The sequence below is a fragment of the Suncus etruscus genome, chromosome 18 (assembly GCF_024139225.1).
Source record: "Suncus etruscus isolate mSunEtr1 chromosome 18, mSunEtr1.pri.cur, whole genome shotgun sequence".
Taxonomy (NCBI): domain Eukaryota; kingdom Metazoa; phylum Chordata; class Mammalia; order Eulipotyphla; family Soricidae; genus Suncus; species Suncus etruscus.
Genome location: NC_064865.1, coordinates 36,748,646 through 36,764,877, shown reverse-complemented (window position 1 = coordinate 36,764,877; position 16,232 = coordinate 36,748,646). Strand labels below are relative to the sequence as shown.

Sequence of the window (16,232 nt, the reverse complement as noted above, 5' to 3'; positions counted from 1 at the left end):
TGGGGCAGGTGACTCTGGCCCACTAAGTACTAGGGAATGCCCTCCTCTGTCTAAGCTCGGGTTGGGTGGGGTGAACTCTGTGGCCTGGAAGATGAGGCGACGGGTGGTGTGGTCTCTGTGTCAACAAGCTGGCGGGTGCGGAGTTCTCCGAGTGTCCACGTGGAAGGGCTCCAGTGGAACGCACTCACCCTGGGCACCACCGGGGTCATGAGCGCGGACGTCCCTGCTCCCCAGTTGGAGCAGTTCCAGGCCCCTGCAGCCTCTCTGGGGGGGGCGCAGGGTGGCGGGAGCGGATGTCTCCGGTCACCCACGTGGGAGCGCCTTAGGGGGAGCGCACTTACCCTGGGCGCCGGAGGGGTCATGAGTGTGGAGGTCCCTGCTCCCCAGTTGGAGCAGTTCCAGACCCCTGCAGCCTCTCTGGGGGGGGGGGGCGCAGGGTGGCGGGAGCGGATGTCTCCGGTCACCCACGTGGGAGCGCCTTAGGGGGAGCGCACTTACCCTGGGCGCCGGCGGGGTCAGGAGCACGGGGGTTCCTTCTCCCCAGTTGGAGCAGCTCCGGGCCCCTGCCAATGCTAATGTTTTTTCTCAAAAATGTTAATTGTTAACATTTATGGAGATCTCAGTGTATCAACCTGGAATAATTAAGAAGGAGACTCTAAAATTTATGAGATTGATTTAAATTTATGTGTAAAACTGATGTTTCGAATGCTCCTACATTCTATTTTCTATCCTGGCATTTGTGGTGATGGTTGTGGTATTTGAAAAATCTCAGGGATGTGATTGATTTTGTTCATGAAACCTTTTTTTTTCTTTATTCAACATATTTTCTGCCATTTGATTTAGTCTATATTTTTTCCTCTTTTCATAGGAAACTCGGGACTTCAGCCCACAGGTAATATTTTACTCATGTCTTAGAGATGTACGCATTTTCTCTCAAACATATTTATGAAGTAACAAGAGAGAAGACAGAGCTATTGGAATTGACTTTGGATCTGACAAGTAATTGGGCAGTTTACACTAAAGTGTGCTCCACATTGAATAGAAGGTAACTTGTAATATAATTTTGGGGCCAGAGCTATAGCACAGTGGTAGGGCATTTGCCTTGCAAACAGCCAACCCGGGACTGACCTGAGTGGGATTTGGTTCCAGGCATCCTATATGGTGCACTTAGCTTGCCAGGAGTGATTTCTGAGTGCAAAGCATGGAGTATCCTTTGAGTGCAGCCACTAATTGTGCCCCTCTTCAAGAAAATACAAATCAAAAGTAAAGTAGTTTTGATCAGGCTGATATGAACACCCCCCACCCTGATTACCTTAGGTTGTAGTATTAGACACTTTGAAAAGGGAGAAAATACTTATAGTTTTAGGTATTAGTATAACACTCTCCTTTCTTCTCCAGGACTTCTGCACTGAATTGACATTCATTGGTTGACATTGGTTGACATTCAACCAAGAACCTTTTCTTCCTTCTTCTCCATCATATGAAAAGTTACCTGCTTGGCTTCAATTCTTCTCCATGAGTGTGCTTTCTTAGGATCTGGTTTCCTTTTCCTATGACCTTGAAATGGTCCTTCTTCATATATAACTTACTTTTTTCTTCCTATATGGGATCTCCTGAGTTCTCATTTCATGTCTGATCTTCAGTTACTCCTGGTCCCTTTTGAATTCAACATAGCACCACCAGTGAATCTGAACTTACCTTCTATCCTCATTACTTTATGAAGTTTTTCCTTAAATATATATGTAGGAACTTTCTACTCCGTGTAGTTTCAAAGATTTGAAGTAATAGGAAAATCAAGGGTGAACAGAATAATTCTTTCCATTTATTCACGTAAAGTTTTATAAATGTGAATTACGAAGTCTCTGTTGCTCATTCCCATTTTATCTTGAGTTTTATGCACTGTTTAATCAAGAGAAATTTGCTGCCTAATGAGAAAGTTTTTAATAAATATAGATCATATTGGCCTTGTATGTGTTTTTATTCTCCAAGCCAAGTCATTTACACCATGGAATAAAGTAAAATAACATCAAATAAAGGAATATTAATAATAGAGAAGGACAGGGCATGTAAAAATTTAAAATTATGTCACATAATTTTTATGTTACTTTGAAGAAAAAATATCTAAATTTTGATATTTTTCATTAAAATAATGCTGCATTAGAAATATATTTGTGCTCTTTGTTTTGGCTATCTTTATTTAAACACCTTGATTACAAATATGATTGTAGTTGGGTTTCAGTCATGTAAAGAACACCTCACTTCACCAGTGCTATATTCCCATCACCAATGTCCCAAGTTTCCCTTCACTCCACACCACCCTGCTGTACTCTAGACAGGCTTTCTACTTCCCTCATTCATTTACATTTTATGATAGTTCTTAGTATAGTTATTTCTGTAACTGCATTCATCACTCTTGTGGTGAGTTTCATGTCAGAAGAGAACTTTTTTTGATCTTTTTACTCTTTGGTTGGAGGCATTATCCCCTAAAAGTCTCACAGCCCTGTAACACAACACTATATCTCTAGAGAAAAGAGTTGTATTTTAGAGGTTCACCAGATTATGTAAAAAACAAGTTTCTGATAAATACATGTGAAAGTTACAAAAGTGTTGGAAGCTAAATGGAATGTATGAAGACATTGATAGACATCCCAACATCAAGTACTCTTCAAGTGGGAGAAAAGTGATCTGACATAGAATAATATTAAAAATGCACTTGGATATATAGATAACATATTTATAAGCTCATTCTTTTTCTATAGAAAATAAAAATTATTAGAAGAGGCTACAATTACAGATCTGAATGTTTCCATTTATGACTTTATATCATTTAAATTTTGAAAAATATTCATATAGTTATGTGTTGTGGGCCAATTCTGTTGCAGAACGCCAGCGCCTGCAAACAGATTCTTCGTGGAGTTTGGGAAACCTTCACGGGGAGAGAGTGGGTACACGAAATGGTGAAAAGACAGAGCAATATTGTAGAAATGAATGAGACCACACAGAATGCATGGGGACTTGCATCTAGAAAGACGAAGACAAATTTATTTTTTGAGCTGGCTGCTTTTAAGGTTTGAGGTTTGGAATGCAGGGTGTAAATTTTTGACATCAAAGAAAATGGGAAAAGAATGAAGGACCCTGGCTAAAATTAGCATATTAAAGAGCCGATACTGAAGGTGAAAAGGCAGTTTCTGTTGGGTTTGCTTTGTTTTGGGTAAGCAGGGGGAAACAGGTAATTTTCAGGGAAGTGGGAAGAGAGAGAAATGTTTTAGAGTTTTTGGGGGGAAACTGAAAATTGTTTTACTATGAGCTAAGTTTTTGGAAAAACCTGATCTTGGCGCCAAAGTAGCATAGATCACAGGGAGCTGTTAGTGGGAGACTTTTGGCGGGATTTGTACTGTCCTCCTTTGTTAGAAAGAATTACTAAGGCCTGGCCTGATTTTTAGTAATGGTTAGAAATAAAGAGAGAGATAGTTACAGCCACTTTAGAATTATGGCCAAACAATCCATGCAAAGGGTCAACTGATTTTGACTGCTCTAAGCGGGCCTTTTTGGCAAGTAATCTTTTTCAGGAGTGCAACACTTTTAATGTGTGCCCTTCCTGAGTGGGGCGCAACAGTTATGTAAAAAATTAAACTAGGAATTGTAGAGATAGTATGAAGTATAAGGTACTTGCATTGCATGTAGGTGAAGAGGATTCAATGTCCAGCAACATCTGTGATCCCTGAGGAGAGAAATAGGAGTTTATAATGTATAGAACTGGACTCAAATAATAAACTAGGCTAAAATTTGAAATAATAAGTTAGTAAATAGATAGAATTAAATAATTGGGAAAAATTACCAAATATATCTGGAAACCCGTAAAGCATGTAAATGGTTTTATGAACATTATTTAAGAAATTGGGAAGTATATACATCTAGTGTACAATACCTAGTTAACAAAAATAAGTTAAATTGTAGTGCCAGAATGGGCACATTGGGTAGGATGCTTCACTTGAATGAGGCTAACACGGGTCTGTTTCCTGGATCCCACATTGTCCTCTTAGCACTTTCAGGAGTAGATAAATAGTTCTGAGTGTAGTTATTTCTCTAACTGCGCTCATCACTCTTTGTGGTGAGCTTCATGTCAGGAGAGAAATTTTTTGACCTTATAATAATATGTGCCATGCTTACTCTTTAGTTGAGAGGCATTATATATGTTAATGTCTTTATAGCTTCATGAGATAGATATAAAATGCAAGTAGAACCCAATTGTTCTACAAAGTAATGGGGGATACAGTCCCTGTCATCTGATTGGTTGGGATTAGTATTATAAATTAATGAGCCCTAGTGTGTTGAATGGATGGTGAAACCTTTCTTGGCTTGGCCAGATGCCTGAAGCCCCTACAGCCAGAAGGTCTATCAGCAAAGAAATGATACACAGGCAGCCAGTTGAAGCTTCAGGAGACAGCTTTATTAAAACTTTATTACAAGACCGCAGTTGCCATGTGTGTCTTCTAAGCTAAGGAGTCACTTCCTGCACCAATCCCATGTCCCATCTCTCTCTGTAGCATCTCCTCTTCCTCCTCTCCCAGGAACCTCTTAATTACCAAACACAGACCCCATCTAACTGTGGGTGGGTCTCACCATCCAGGTGAAAATATCATTTGGCTTTGGGGGAGGGTAACAGTTGCCCATAGTACATTTGTTTCTAGATAAGTGACAGAAAGCAGAATTGAAAGAAAAAAAAAGGAAGAGAATAAAAAGTTTTAAACAAAGAAATAATGAAAAATAAAGAAGTACAGTAGCAAGCACATTTGTGAAAATTATTGTATCTGTCATGAAGTCATTAATACAATGGTAGAAGGTTTAACAAGATCTTGTTAGCTGTCTCTTCTATTAAATTGGTGTGTTCCTATAGGGATGACAGCATCAAACAAATGAAATTAACCAAAAATTCAGCGCACTATTACTGATACTGCAACTTTTAGGGGCATGTACTCATATGCCAGTCCTCCTGTAAAAAAGAAGTTATGGGGGAAGGGTGCCCACACTTCCTCCAAAAGCCCTGCTGATATCAGAACAAAAACATATACCTGAAATTTGGTCAGATTGGTGTCCCTGAAAGAACCAAAGAAGAGTGGGTGAGGTAGGGCCATCAGCAAAATGGTGTTTATGGATGATGGATACAGCTGGCATGGCTTCAGGATGGCTGGGGCTTGGCCCACCCTCTCCTTCTGAGATAGCCAGCTTTCTGCTGTATGTATGATTTAATTATCTTTATTTAAACACCATGATTACAAATATGATTGTAGTTGTATGATTTTAGTCATGTAAAGAACACCCCCCTTTACCAGTGCAACATTCCCACCATCAATTTCCCAGATCTCCCTCCTCCCCACCCCACCCGCACCTGTACTCGAGACAGGCTTTCTACTTCTGTCATTCATTCACATTGTTATGATAGTTTTCAGTGTAGTTATTTCTCTAATTCACTCATCATATCATGGTGAGCTTCATGTCATGAGCAGCACCTACCAGCCCTCATCTCTCTTGTCACTGAGATACTGTTAAAATGTCTTTCATTTTTCTTAAAATCAATAGGTGAGTGAAACAATTTTGCATCTTTCTCTCTCTCTCTGACTTACTTCACCAGGCAGAATAGATTCCATGTACATCCATGTATAGAAAATTTCATGACTTCATCTCTCCTGATGGCTGCATAGTATTCCATTGTGTATATGTACCACAGTTTCTTTAGCCACTCATCTGTTTAAGGGAATCTTGGTTGTTTCTATAGTCTGGCCATTGTAAATAGCTCTGCAATGAATATAGGTATGAGGAACGGATTTTTGTATTGTATTTTTGTGTTCCTCAGGTGTATTCCTAGGAGTGGTACAGTTGGATCGTATGGAGCTGAATTTCCCGTTGTGAAGACCTATACCATGAAGATCTTTCAACATTACATCTCACCCTGCTCATATCCTGAACAGAAATCTGTCATGTGGCCATTACAAAATGGCATCCCTCCTTGTTCACAACCCAGGTTCCAACATTCCTTCCTCGTCTTATGGACCTGAGTCAAATCTTTGATTCTCCTTGAGGTTACTCATTCTTGTCCCTACTTGTGGAACCTTAGCCCAAGCATCTAAATCAGGGAGATTTTCCTAGGTGATTTACCACTGTTCATAGCAGATGACAACCTTTCTGTTGCCTTTTCTGCTCCTACAAACTAGTCTTCACCAGCTACAGTGTCTCATGTGTGACATCGAAATGGTTAGCATAGAATTATTATTCCCGAAGAGCCAAGGACTAGTCCCCACTGTTCTGTAGAGCAACTTCAGCTAACATCCTGATCAGAATTCACTTGATGGGAGAGTTCATCTTGTTCTCACCCAAAGTTGTTCTCACGACACCAAAAGTGACACCTTAGGTAGGAGAGTGACTCTGATGCAAAGCTTATCTGAGTTTGCAAAAGTAGTGGCAAACACATAGGGGGTCAGTTTCTTGATACACACAAAGTCTTGTCCTATTTAGTCCCCGATGGGGATTACTTTCCCATGCAAATATATTAGAATCTACACTCTCATTTCAATAGTTTATGTATAAGAAGGGGACCTTGGTAGCCCTTCCAGGGGCCAGTAAGAGAACATTCCCATGCCTTGTATTTGCTGCAGGGTTACCCGACTCAGTCCAGGGGTAACCATTCTGTTGTCTGGACCACAGGTTTCATTCAACCCTTTATCCACAGTCTGGGTAAGAGAGTACTCATTCTTTTTGGTCATCCTGCAGTCACTGCACTGTCATGGCCTCAGTCAGCAGGAGCACAAGGACTATCTGCCTTCTCTCCTGGTCCTGTGAGCTGAATCTGCAAGAGGTCCTCCTTATTCAGGCTGTGACTCTACTGCAAAGAGAAAAAATGTTCCTGCTTCTTCAATTCTGCAACTTAAACAGTTATTGGGGTGGAGAGAACAACATAGAACATAAACTTCAGTTTTGTTTTGAGAACTAGGTCAGACAGACATGAAGAAATTCTTCCCACACCTGGTGCTATTTTTTTTCCCTTAATATCACTAAGGGAAGCCATAATTTTGGGACCTTCTTTCCTTCTACCACCCATCCTTATTCAATGTTTGGTGAACTCTTGCTACTTACCCCCAACTTCTGGACTAGAGAGTCATAATATAATTTCCAATGGATGCCAATGGCCTTAGCTCATTGCATTTTCATGGCTCTTCTTTGCCCTTATTCCCCTGGAATCTTTCCATATGACTTTCCTGTTTTATGTTTTACTAGAGATTTCTCCACCTTAGAAGTCATTAAAAGGGAGTGTGGCTGAAGGTCCTTCTTCTGTAATTTCTTCAGGCTGGCAAAGGACTGTGGTCTCTACCCAAGAAGAGGTAAAATCTCATGCTACCTTAATTCAAATGAGCACTTAACTGATGCAGTTCTGCAGTTTCAACACCTGAAAAAGATTAAATCAAATAAACAGAGGAATATTACTCAAACAGATCTGACCCTAGAGCAGTTAATGGACCACTACTAAACACAGCTGAGTTACTTTTCCTATTCAGATTAAGTTGAGGAGTGAGCTTTAAGTTATGCTTACTAGAATGCATTTAATTTAATCAACTACAGAAACTCAGGTTTTCTCTCCACCTTTACCTTGAACATTGCCAGCTAAAGGAATAATAATCTTGGCTTGTTTCTTTGCATTAACACAGCAATACTGGAGAAATCTCCATCTGGGGGCACCCCATTATTTACAGAAAATTTATGAGAATTTTTTTGGTTTTTTTAGGGGGTCACATCCGGCAGCACTCAGGGGTTACTCCTGACTCTATACTCAGAAATCGCTCCTGGTAGGCTCAGGGGACCATATGGGATGCTGGGATTTGAACCACCATAATTTTGCTTGCAAGGCAAATATCTTACCTCCATGCTATCTCTCCGGCCCCAGGATGTTTCAAGGGCAAAGCACGTGTTTCACTAATAAAGGCATAAATACTTTACCTATCACATTTGATTTACCCAGGCTTGTCCAAGGTAGAGATGAGAAGGTCAATTCAGCAGGATAACCTGAATGATAGCCCTGGGCATCTCACTCTCTCAAGGAGTGTCCTGAAGGTAGTCTGCCCCATCCATCTTCAGGGTTGGGAGAGATTTTGCCCTTTAAAACTTTTCTTGAGGCTGAGAGCAGAGCCCAGGCTGTGGCCAGTTAGTGCAAATCCAGAAACTCCTAGATCTCCAATTTCCTCAAGTCATCACTTCACCTCTATGGCCAAGTGCTTAACTGTAGGAGTGGCAAAACAAATGTATGGGGTGCACCCAGCCTGAGGGAGGGCAAAAGGTAGGAGATCTACCCAACTGCCTTCAGTGTCCTCAATTAGTTTTGCTAATGTTTTCTTTAGGGTCTGATTCATTCTCCTAGTTGTTCTGAACTCTGAGGACTATCTGCACAGTGCAGCTTCCAATTAGTTTCCAGTGCCCTTGCCATCTCCTGAAAATTGAATAGTAAAGACTGGATTATTGTCAGATCCAATAGCTACTGGCAAACCAAAGAGGGCACAATCTTTTTTTGGAATTTTCTTTGCTATCTGACTGGCAGTCTTCTCCCTCTTTTCTGGGGGGGGGGGTCATCCTGTAAGCACTCCAGGGTAGCAACTGGCTCTGCACTCAGAAATTGCTTCTGGAAGACTTGAGGACCCTAAGGGATGCCAAATTTGAACCACCGTCCTTCTGCATGCAAGGCAAATGCCTTACCTCCATGCTAACTCTCCAACCTCTGGCAGTCTCCCTTTTTGTGGGAAAGGCCTCAACCTATCCTGGAAATGTGTCCACCATTACCAACAACTATCTATCCCCATACTTCCCTGGCCCCAGTTCTGTGAAGTCAGGTTCCCAGAACATTCCTGGATCTTTCCCCTGGGAGTGTTTCCCATGTCTGGCCTTTATTCCTCCCACATTCATTTTCCTACACAAAAGGCATTTAGCAGCCTACCATTCCACAGTTCTTGACTCTCTCTACGACATATTTTCCTCTAAGGAGTTCTTTCATATTTCTACCCCAGGTGAATGCAGCTATGCACTTATCTGACTAGTCAGTTCACCCAGTTTTCATGGTTCCCTCTACATCTGTGCCCATCCAACTTTCCCCCATGAACATCCCTTTTTATTAATATAGTATTCATCCTCCATGGTATAGTCAGGTTTCTCCAGCAGCTTGGGTGCAGGCAAGGCCAAAAGGGCTTCAGAGGTGTCTCTGGCAACTTCTTGAGCAGCTAGATCAGCACATCATTTTCTAGTTGCAACTGGATCTTCTCCTTTCTATATTTTGGACAGTGAATCACTGCCACAGCCTTTGGCTCCCACACAGCCTGAAGAAGGTCTAAAAATCATCTGCTTGTTTAAATTTCTCTCCCTTTGGCAGACAGAAGCCCCCTCTTCTTATAAATGGCCCCCATGAACATGAATGGTGGCAAATGCATACCAGTTATCTGTAGATGTTGATTTTCTTCCTCTTCTCACTTGGAAGGTCTGTGTCAGGGTCACCAATTTAGATCACTGAACAGACATGCCTTTCTGTAGGCCTGATTTCTGAATGATGCCACTGCCACCCACTAACCACTGCCCCTTATACCTCTTTTCATCCTCTACTTAGCTGTTTCTGTTGGGAAATAAGTGACATCAGCATCAGGGAGTGCTGTGCCCTTCAGATATTCTCTCAACCCCATCTGGTGATCCAATACCTCTTCACAGTTATGGAGGTGTTCTTCTAGGTCTGGAAGCAAAGTTGTAGGGGTCAGCACAGCAGGGCTTGCTATGGTGATTGGGGGCTCATTCAGACTGCTACCCAATGTTTCTGGCATTACTGATCCATCTACTTGGTTGGTGTTCTCAAGTCATCCTCTTATGCATGAGTGAGTGGGAGCACGACCTGCTGCCCCAGCGTGAGTTTGATTGAATTTAGAACCAGTGCTGCTGAAGCTGCTACTATGTGTAGGTGTGGGGGGAACCTGATGGCAACTGGATCTAGCTTTTTGCTTAGGTGTGAAACTAGTCCTTGCCAACGTACAAATTTTTGGGTCAAGTCTCTCTTTGCAAGCCTCAATTTCTCTTCCACACAATGATGGAAGGGCTTTGTTAATCAGGAATAGCTAATGTTGGGGCCTTTTAAAGGGCCGCCTGGAGGCTCCTGAATGCTTGTTCCTGCTAGGGCCCCAGGCAAAGTCTGTCCCTATTGTCAAGTTATATAGAGGCTGTGCCACTTCCACAAACCTGGGAATCCAGTGTTGGTAATAACCCTCTTTCCCCAGGAACTCAATCAGCTGTCTGGTAGATGTGGGTGTTGGATATGGATATTACTATCTATGGATATTACTACCACACAATCTTCTTTTTCTTATATCCCAGTAATCAGTTAGATAAACATATGTTTTTCCATTTCCTTTTGATTAATTTTACTCAGCATAATACTTTTCATATCATCCATAAATAAGGCACTTGAATTATTTTCAGATTCTGGCAATTGTAGACAGTACTGCAATAAATATAGGAATGCAGGAGGCTTTTTATAAAGTGTTTTTGTGATCCTAATTAATTTTACTCAGCATAATACTTTTCATATCCATACATAAATAAAATTTTATTACTTTATTTTTCCTAACTGTTGCATAATATTCCAATGTAGACAGTACTGCAATGAACATAGGAATTCAGGAGGTTTTTTATATCGTGTTTTTGTAATCCTAGGGTATATCCTTAGGAGCTGTATTACTTTGTTTGAGGAATATCCATGTTGTTTTCCTAAAGGGTTGGACTAGTCAGCATTCCCCCCAGCAGTGAATGAGCATTCCTTTCTTTTTGCATCCAGGCCAGCACTGGTTGTAATTATACTTTGTGATATGTGCCAGTCTCTGTGTTGTGAGATGATAGCTCATAGTTGATGTAATGGCAGTTGGACTTGACAGGTCACAATGATACCCCCACTGTAATGATAGTTTGACCTGGACCTGCCTCCTGACATGTCCCTTAGACAGGATGGCCTATCACACCTTGTATAAAAAGTAAAACTTGGAAAGTTAAAAGTGGGGTCAAGCCAGAGAGATAGCCTGGAGGTAAGGCATTTGCCTTTCATGCAGAAGGTCATTGGTTCAAATCCCAGCATCCCATATGGTCCTCCGTCCTGCCAGGAGTGATTTCTGAGTGTGGAGCCAGGAGTAACCCCTGAGCAACGCAGGATGTGACCCCCCCCAAAAAAAAAAAACAAAAAAAAGTGGGACCAAGGATAGTGACCAGAATTGTGTCTGCTGGTCATGTAGGCCTGAGTTAAAGTACCCACAAGTAGCTGCTTGCTTTGTATCTATCTCTTTGTCTCTCTAAGGAATCCAAACCTACAAGTCTTGCCAGGTCCCTTTGCTGGTGGATTTCTATTTCTCTCTCTTTCAGAAAGCCCTGGGCAGTTGCAGTCTTCAGACTTCAGGCAGGAATAAAAAGATACTTGATTTCTGTTTTTCTCTCTTCTCTCACTCCCTCCCAGTTTACCTGGGCAGCAGTATTACCCAAGTAGCTATTCCTCATTGTTTTGATTAGTATCTCCCTGATAATTAGTGATGTGGAGAAATTTTTCATGTGTGTTTAGGTCATCTGTATTTCTTCTTTGAGAAAGAATTATTTCTCCCTATTTTTTTATGGGGTTAGATGTTTTTTAATTGTTAAGTTTAATCGGTGTCTTTTATATCTTAGTTGTTAACTCCTTATCTGATGCTTATTGAGTGAACAGTTTCTCCCATCCTGTGTATTGTCTATGTATTTTAATCACTGTTTCTTTTGATGTACAGAAACTTTTCAGTTTTATTGTAGTCTCACTTGTTTATATTTGTTTGTTTTTGGTTAGTGATATTTCTTCCTTGTAGATAACTTTGGCTATTGTGCACAGTGTTTAAATTGTGATCTGAGTTCACTTTTCTGCATGTAGCTGAAAACTGACCTAACTCCACACATGTATTTTTTAATATATTTATTTAAACACTTTGATTACAAATATGATTGTAGTTGGGTTTCAGTTATGTAAATAATACCCTCCTTCACCAGTGTGATATTCACATCACCAATGTCCCAAATCTCCCTCCTTCCCACCCCAGCCCCGACTGTGCTCTAGACAAGCTTTCTACGTCCCTCATTCATTCACTTTGTTATGATAGTTCTCAATGTAATTATTTATGTAAATGCACTCATAACTCTGTGATGAGCTTCACCTCATGAGCTGGACCTTCCAGCCCTCCTCTCTTGTCTCTGAGAATTATTGCAAGAATGTCTTTTATTCTTTATAAAACCCATAGATGAGTGAGACTATTCTATGTCTATCTCTCTCACTCTGGCTTATTTCATAGATTCCATGAATATCCATGCATAAAAATTTCATTACTTCATCTCTCCTGATGGCTGCATAGTATTCCATTGTGTATATGTACCACTGTTTCTTTAACCATTCATCTCTTGAAGGGCATCTTGCTAACCACACAAACTGAATGACTTTCCTTGATCCATTTTGTATGTATTGCCCCTTTAGTAGAGATGAGTTGATCATAAAACTGTGGGTCCTGAGTGGCCATACTAATATCAGATAATGCAAACTTTATACTCAGAAGGTTGTAAGGGACAAAGGTGGACATTTTATATTAATCAAGGGGTATGCAGAGCAGGAAGAAATCACTCTCCTAAACATATATGTACCGAATGAGGGGCCAGCAAAATATTTAATACAATTGTTGACAAATCTGAAAAAAATATCAATAACAACACAATAATGGTGGGGGACCTCAACATGCCCTTGTCAACACTGGATAGGTCAACAGACTGAAATCCAACAAGAATATACTAGACCTGAGGAGAGAAATGGAAGAAAGAGGCCTAGTGGATATATATAGGACACTCCATTCCCAGAAACCTGGATACACATTCTTCTCCAATGTACATGGGACATTCTCCAGGACAGACTACATGCTGGCACATAAAACATACCTCCATAATATCAAGAGGATAGACATTTTGCAGACTACCTTCGCTGACCACAAGGCTCTGAAATTATTTGTGAATTCCAAAGGGACACAGAAGAAAAACTTTAACACCTGGAAGTTAAACAGCTTCATACTCAACCAGTGGGTCTGAGATGAAATCAAGGAAGAAATCAAAAGGTTCCTGGAAACAAATGACAATAAAGACACAAACTATCAGATCTTATGGGACACAGCAAAAGCAGTACTGAGAGGAAAATTTATAACTTTGCAAGCACACATCAGGAAGAAAGAAGGAACTTACCTGAGTAGCTTAATGACACAGCTAATAGACTAGAAAGCGCTCAACAAAAGGAACCAAAAATAGGGTGACAGAAGGAAATAACAAAGTTGAGAGCAGAAATCAATGAAGTGGAAACCCAAAAAACAATCCGAAATATCAACAAAAGCAGAAATTGGTTCTTTGAAAAAATAAACATGATTGATAGACCACTGGCAAAACTAACCAAGAAAGAGAGAGAAACTTGATAACTCGTATTAGGAATGAAAAGGAGAGATCACTACTGATATGACAGAGATTCAAAGGGCAATCAGAAACTACTTTGAAAAACTCTACGCCACTAAAAATGAGAATCTGGAAGAAATGGATAAATTCTTGGACTCTTATAATCTTCCACGGTTGAAGGAAGAGGATGTAGCATATCTAAACACCCCCATCACTATTGATGAAATTAAAACGGTAATCAAATATCTTCGCAAAAACAAAAGTCCAGGCCCAGATGGATTCACTAATAAATTCTTTCAAACTTTCCAAGAGGAACTACTACTAATCGTGGCAAGACTCTTTCATGAAATTGAACAAACGGAAACACTTCCAAATAGCTTTTATAAGTCAACATCACCTTGATACCTAAACCAGACAGATATGCTATGAATAAAGAAAATTACAAACCAATATCACTGAAGAATACAGATGCAAAGATCCTCAACAAAATCCTAGCAAATAGGATTCAATGCCTCATTAATTAGGGTTCATCCAAGGAATGCAAGGATGGTTTAACATCCATAAATCCATAAATCTATCACATAATACACAACATCAACAAAAAGAAAAATAAAAACCACATAATCATATCAATCGATGCAGAGAAAGCATTTGATAAGGTCCAACACCCATTCTTGATCAAAACTCTCAGCAAGATTGAAATGGAAGGAACCTTTCTGAATATAGTTAAGGCCATCTACCACAAGCCAGTGGCAAATATTTTCCTCAATGGAGAAAAACTAAGAGCCTTCCCTTTAAATTCTGGCACAAGACAAGGCTGTCTTCTCTCACCACTCCTATTCAACATAGCACTGGAAGTACTCGCTATAGCGATTAGGCAAGAAAAAGATATCAAGGAAATCCAGATAGAAAAGGAAGAAGTCAAGCTCTCACTGTTTGCAGATGACATGATACTCTACCTAGAAAACCCTAAAGACTCTACCAAAAAGCTTCTAGAAACAATAGACTCAAATAGCAAGGTGGCAGGCTACAGAAACTATAGACTCATATAGGAAGGTGGCAGGCTACAAAATTAACACACAAAAATTAATGACCTTTCTATACACCAATAGTAATAAGGAAGAAATGGACATTAAGAAAACAACCCCATTCACAATAGTGCCACACAAACTCAAATGTCTTGGAATCAACTTGACTAAAAATGTGAAGGACCTATACAAAGAAAACTATCCACCTCTGCTCCAAGAAAAAAGAAAGGACACGCGGAAATGGAAACACATACCCTGCTCATGGATTGGCAGGATTAACATCATCAAAATGGCAATACTCCTTAAGGCATTATAAAGAATTAATGGGATACCTCTAAACATACCCATGGCATTCTTCAAATAAGTGGATCAGGCACTTTTGAAATTCGTTTGGAACAATAAACACCCTCGAATAGCTAAAGCAATCATTGGCAAAAAGAAAATGGGAGGAATTATTTTCCCCAACTTTAAACTTTAGTACAAGGCAATAGTTATTCAAAACAGCATGGTATTGGAATAAAGAGAGGCCCTCAGATCAGTGGAATAGGCTTAAATACTCAGAGAATGTTCCCCAGACATATAATCACCTAATTTTTGATAAAGAAGCAAAAAATCCTAAATGGAGCAAAGAAAGCCTCTTCAACAAGTGGTGTTGGCACAACTGGCTAGCCACTTGCAAAAATTGAACTTAGACCCCCAGCTAACATCATGTATGAAGGTAAAATCCAAGTGGATTAAAGACCTCGATATCAGACCCAAAACCATAAGATATATAGAACAACACATAGGCAAAACACTCCAGGACATTGAGATTACAGGCATCTTCAAGGAGGAAACTGAAGTCTCCAAGCAAGTGAAAGCAGAGATTAACAGATGGGAATATATTAAGCTGAGAAGCTTCTGCTCCTAAATGAAAATAGCAGCCAGGATACAAGAGCCACCCACTGAGTGGGAGAAACTATTCACCCAATACCCATCAGATAAGGGGCTAATCTCCAAAATATACAAGACATTTACAGAAATTTACAAGAAAAAACATTTAATCCCATCAAAAAATGGGGAGAAGAAATGGACAGACACTTTGAGAAAGAAGAAATACAAATGGCCAAAAGACACATGAAAAAATGCTCCACATCAGTAATCATCAGGGTGATGCAAATCAAAACAACTATGAGCTACCATCTCGCACCACAGAGAATGGCACACATCACAAAGAATGAGAATAATCAGTGTTGGCGGGGATGTGGAGAGAAAGGAACTCTTATCCAATGCTGGTGGGAATGCCATCTAGTTCAACCTTTATGGAAACAGATATGGAGATTCCTCCAAAAATTGGAAATCGAGCTCCCATATGTTCCAGCTATACCACTCCTAGGAATATACCCTAGGAATACAAAAATACAATACAAAATCCCCTTCCTTACACCTATATTCATTGCAGCACTATTTACCATATCAAAACTCTGGAAACAGCCAAGATGCCCTTCAACAGATGAATGGCTAAAGAAACTGTGGTACATATACACAATGGAATATTATGCCGCCATCAGGAGAGATGAAGTCATGAAATTTTCCTATACATGGATGTACACGGAATCTATTATGCTGAGTGAAATAAGTCAGAGAGAGAGAAACCAGAATGGTCTCACTCATCTATGGTTTTAAGAAAAATGAAAGACATTCTTGCAATAATAACTTTCAGACACA

At 40.2% G+C, this 16,232-nt stretch overlaps 1 protein-coding gene across 1 annotated transcript in view; it reads left to right on the top strand.

Annotated features, from left to right (window-relative positions):
• Positions 1 to 207: 207 nt before the first annotated feature.
• The window catches only part of LOC125995804 (DLA class II histocompatibility antigen, DR-1 beta chain-like), a 40,260-nt gene continuing 24,235 nt past the window's right edge, over positions 208 to 16,232 (top strand). The window contains exons 1-3 of the mRNA XM_049764787.1: positions 208 to 468; positions 869 to 892; positions 6,703 to 6,833. Of these exons, the coding sequence (XP_049620744.1) occupies positions 208 to 468; positions 869 to 892; positions 6,703 to 6,833 (416 nt within the window). The remainder of the gene's footprint in view (positions 469 to 868; positions 893 to 6,702; positions 6,834 to 16,232) is intronic.